Below are 4,906 nucleotides of genomic sequence, written 5' to 3'. Positions count from 1 at the left end.
ATTTCCATACCTACCAATTAGGTATTAGGTATCCTAGGTATTGAATTCTGTTCTTTTGTATAGATATGAGCTTACCGATTTCAACTGTGTTTTCGATGTGTTCGCATCGATTGAACAAACGATCCTTTCAGGAATAGCAATGGTTATCTGAGTCAGACAGCCTTCAAAGACCTCTATTCAAACTGTCTATCAGTACATTCTCACTTACTAAGTGTAGACTGGCGTATGGCCATGGATTTTCCTGGAGTGAAATGAGATAAGAGGATGAGACTATTGATCTTCACTGTTTCCAAAGGCATGCATATCCATGCACTGACGATAACTCACAATTCATGTTCACAGGACGAAACATAGAATGCCTGTGGACATTTTCCAGGCCCCTCACACGAGACTTTCTTGGCATGTCCTGCCATTGACCCAATGCTTCGTTGGGGTGTCCACAATCCTTTTCAGGTAGTTTCAGCTAGCAGTTCCAATAACTGCTGCTTTAAAAATTTGATAAAATGTGATAAATTAAAGGGATGTTGACACTGTATTCCCCTGTTTGTGATGTTGTATTTGTCCGTCTCATCTTGCTATGGCTGAGTCTTTGAATATCACGAGTAGTTATGTGGAAGCGTATGCATGAAGAAGTCAACAAACAATATGAAATTAATTTGAAACTTTTTATTTTATAGAAAACTAACCCATAGGTTTTTCCAATACAAAAAGAAACACTTTCCACGACATGTACAACAAAATGTGCATTTCACAGATCAGTCTTTGAAGCTTTTCGAGCAATGAAGTTTGAAGACTTAATACAAGAAACAAAAAAGAACATTCACCATCAGAATATGCTCACGATGGTGTCCTGAGTGAAATGATTTCTTGAATAAAAATTTATTTTCCCACAAGGAACGTTATTCTTTTTGTGGAGGTGCCGTTCCTAATTTGTCATTTTGTGCACCTCCAGGCAACCCACTTTGGCACTTTTAGTGTCAACATTTCTCTTTTGGCCTAGTGATTCAGCCCTTGTTCAGAATCCGAGACGATCGCTTTAGCCCTTGCTAGTAAGAGGTTTGTGCTCACCATACAGAGGCAGGTCATGGGGTAGGTCATAACGATGTGCTTTAGCTTGTTAGACTAATCAAAACTTACAGTGCATGGAAAAAGTCAAATGGAAGACTGGGAAGAACAAAAAAAAAAACGAAGAAAAAACAGAAACATCTCTCTGTAGGCATCGAGAGAATGATCTGCATCCATTACAAAAAAAGTGCATCATGATCATAAAGGAAAACAAGACAGCTTAATACAACAATGGTATGCGAGATAACATGGTCTAGTTTCTGCATTAGCAGCCCCTTCGTTATATAGTTTGGGGACTTTTATCACCATATGGAGTATATGTCATAAGTAATTGCAACCAAACATTATTAAGTGATAGAATGACAACAGAAATGAGCGAAGGAGCTAAGATGGTTCCTCAAAATGAAATGCCCCACGATATTAAAATGGAATGACTAGAATGGTTATGAAGGACGGACATGCTCAAAAAAACAGAGAAAAACAATGCAAGTGGGCATGTTCTTAGTAATGTGGGGACTACCTGGAAAAGCTCAGTCCCAAATGCAGAGAAAGTCATGGAGTGTCTATGTCTATTGACTAGTACTACAACAGACGGACATGCTTCCAATTCTCAGCAGTACACGTGGATTCATCCAAACTCTCAAAGTTCACAGGGGTAGCAGCTTAAGGACAGTGAACTACGGCGCACCACGCGACTTCGCAGGGCCTTCGTTCAAGCGCTGAAACCCGGAAACAGCAGTAAGGTTGGAGAAGAGAGCGTGCTAGAGTGGTCAGCTCAGATGGCTTTGCGAAAAAATTATAACTACGGTTGCTGACAGCGCAGGCACGGAGTAGCACAAACTTCCTTGTTTCACTTCTTGTTCCCCTCAACTGGTCCCCCGGACCCCGTGGCCGCGAAAATCACAATTCCACCAGTCCTTTTCCACAGGCCTAAAACGGGCTGTTTGAGCGCGTCTTTCCTGAGTTCAATCTGGTGAACTAGTTCAAGTGCCTAGAGTAGAAGGCGACCCCCACCACAGACCCAGTGGGAGGTATAGAAGATAGCTTAGCAGACTTGCAGCATACGGACGTTGCTGTTGAACTCCTCATCCACCTACAAGAGACAACAAAGGAAGAATCACGTTAGCAAACCCATTGACTTGCCAAGACCATACAGAACAAATATGACTCAAGTGCCCAGCCCTACATTTATTGCAGAATGGTAAGGAGTGATAACCACTTCTCCCATTTCCATAAAACCCCTTATGACTGACACTGGGGCCTGAGGTCAATGTCCTCTGGCTGGAATCTCACCTCTGAGTAGGCAGGTAGGGGTGGGAAGGTAAAGTGGGGGGCGTCCATGAAGATGGGGCTGTCGTCGCCGTCGTAGTCGTCCAGCAGGGGCGTGAGGGGCTGGTCCAGGCGCACGTCGCGCCTCACGTCGCAGTAGCTGGGCGGCGCCGAGGGCATGCGCAGCGACACCCAGCTGTTGGAAGCGTTGCTCACCGAGCCGTCCTGGCTGCTCATGCTGTTGGTGCGACTGCCGAAGCCGTTGTAAGGCACGGTACCGATGACCAGGGGCAGCTCCAGGATCAGCTTCTCGCTGCCGGGAATGTGCATGTAGATCTGGACAGGCAGAGAGAGGAGGCAGTGTTAGGTGGTGTTAACTGTAGTGGTGTAAGTGGTATAGCTGTATCCACACTCATGTCACTGGCACTGAGACCAGAGACCTACATCTATGTTTAGAGGTGTTGATGGGGAAATATCTGGCATGATTAGGGATACTCACCATGAGTGCATACTCCACACGGATGATGTTGCAGCCCAGCATGGAGGGCTTGATCTTGGGCACACGGATGCTCTTGCCCTGCCAGGCGTCGCACATGCCCGAGATGATGTGGTTGCCGCGGACGGAGGAGAGCTTCTGGCGGAAGACCTTGGTGCGGCCATTGGCCTGGTAGATCTGTTTGGCCACGATGGCGGCCTTTGGCACCACGATGCGGGAGCAGGTGTTCTCAAACTTGGCGTTGATGCTGATCTCCTCGCCCTCGCAGTAGCCACGCCTGTCAATCTTGGCGTTCAGAGACACCTGGCCGTCTGGGATGAACATGCAGGTGACCTTCTTCTCCTTCATGCCGCCAGTGGGGGACTGCCAAGAGAGGAAGGAGAAGAAAATGGTTACTTTCACATGAATTCACAGCTTTTTTCAACATTGAGTCACATCTGTTCACAATGAACTATTAAACTAGAAGATGCAATTGCTAAATGCCATTAGGTGCCATTTCATTTCACCTTCACTTCACCTATCTCCACTACTTGTAACAAATATTCATGTCAGTGCCATTTTTATCCAATCCCATTCAGGCTTTTCTGGGAACTCCACTGAGCAGGATGTGACACAGGTAAAACTCACTGCAGCCTCCCAGGTAATCCCACTAAAGCCATCTAGGCTGATAACCCCAAGGGCGGTCAAGTCCATTTCTACTATCAGCTGAACTATGCCATTGCCACTACCACCATTGTGGTCACTGAAAACCATGCTGCCATTATAGATGTAGTGTGGGCTCACCAGCAGGTCAGGAGTGTTGACATCTAGGGGTTCCTCCACTTCAAAGTTCCTCCTGCACTCTTGAGGAGGCTGGGAGGACCTCTCCATCACAGCTTTGACATAGTACTGCACAAAGCCGAACTTGCCCTTGTAAGAAGACACGATTTGCCTGAAAAATAAAAGGCACCCATTAATTTGACTAAAATGAATGATTAGTAGTATAAACATTAATTGGCTTTCTATTAGGCACTGTTTGCTACTAGGGGCATAATGAGATAAAGTATGGCAGATATTTACCCTTGCTGCGGCAGCTCGAAGCCAAACATGTACTCGTACTTGTTGCCAGGTCTCAGGATAACTGATCCATCAGTATCTGTACAGAAAAAGGAAACACTTAATAAATGGGGATCCATACATTAACATCTTCAACACAGACAGGGTCAAGTGTGTTCTGGCTCCAAGTTCCAGTAAAATGACACTGATCTGCATCAGTTGATGTTTCTCACTCAAAGTTACTATAGTCAATGAATTTAAGCCTTGGCATCTATTCAACAAAAGGTTTTACAATGCACTGGCCACAAAGAAGACAGGGAGTTATCTTAGATGTTGGTCAAAGGCTACTCACCAAGATAGTTAGCAAGCTAACATCTAATGTTACCCATAGTTAACATTACTAAGGATATATAAGCTAACGTCAGCTAACTTAGCTAGCAAAAGAGCACGATGACATTTGTGTTTCAGACACAACCACCATTGACATTTACACAACTTAAAACCACACTTACCAGCTGGCTGGTCATCAAGGTGAACCACGTCTTCATACTTCAGGTAGTCAATTTCCTCTCGGCATCTCTGCTTCCCTTTGGCGTACTCCACTTTAGCGCATCCGATTCCGCACACTCTCATAGCCGAGACTCTAGTTACTTCGGTCACCTCAACCACGACCCTCCCAGCTACTTTGTCTCCACTGCAATAGAAAGCCTTGCTAGGATCGCTGAAGATGATTTCGAAGGTCTTCACTCTCTTGGTCATGGCAACCATGGTTGCGTATTGATGGATATCCAAGTCAAGATAAGAAAAAGGTGTTTCCGATATGTTATCGAGCAACAAAGCTGGTTAAACGCGTTCAACAAGTGAAGTCAATAATATCGAATGTCTTTTGAAGACAGCAGTTGATAAGTCTACGGATATGATGAACGCAACCGCGTGCTAAAAGCACTAATTAAGGTTGTCTGCTCAAGTGTATCCTCTGGTCATTTCAGTATGGGCGCTTTGAGCTAGGGCAACTCCACACAGTGTATATATACGACGACG

General features: G+C 45.1%; 1 protein-coding gene across 1 annotated transcript; it reads right to left on the bottom strand.

Annotated features, from left to right (window-relative positions):
* Window positions 1-651: 651 nt before the first annotated feature.
* On the bottom strand, window positions 652-4,906 carry txnipa (thioredoxin interacting protein a). Its single transcript, XM_012828930.3, has 6 exons — window positions 4,378-4,906; window positions 3,890-3,965; window positions 3,614-3,761; window positions 2,834-3,193; window positions 2,359-2,670; window positions 652-2,158 (listed from the first exon to the last, which is right to left on the bottom strand). The coding sequence occupies exons 1-6, from the start codon at window positions 4,631-4,633 to the stop codon at window positions 2,111-2,113; spliced, it is 1,200 nt and encodes a 399-aa protein (XP_012684384.1). The 5' UTR covers window positions 4,634-4,906; the 3' UTR covers window positions 652-2,110.

The sequence above is a fragment of the Clupea harengus genome, chromosome 19 (assembly GCF_900700415.2).
Source record: "Clupea harengus chromosome 19, Ch_v2.0.2, whole genome shotgun sequence".
In the NCBI taxonomy this organism is placed as follows: Eukaryota; Metazoa; Chordata; class Actinopteri; order Clupeiformes; family Clupeidae; genus Clupea; species Clupea harengus.
Note: the sequence above shows the minus strand (reverse complement) of the source record. Positions and strands in the feature narration are given on the sequence as shown.

Excerpts from the sequence above, each read along its gene's own strand:
- txnipa (XM_012828930.3), bottom strand. The coding sequence starts at position 4,633 with ATGGTTGCCATGACCAAGAGAGTGAAGACCTTCGAAATCATCTTCAGC. Across the intron at positions 3,762-3,889 it reads TTCGAGCTGCCGCAGCAAGG|GCAAATCGTGTCTTCTTACA; the intron begins GTAAATATCTGC and ends TTTATTTTTCAG. Across the intron at positions 2,671-2,833 it reads GTGTGGAGTATGCACTCATG|ATCTACATGCACATTCCCGG; the intron begins GTGAGTATCCCT and ends CTGCCTGTCCAG.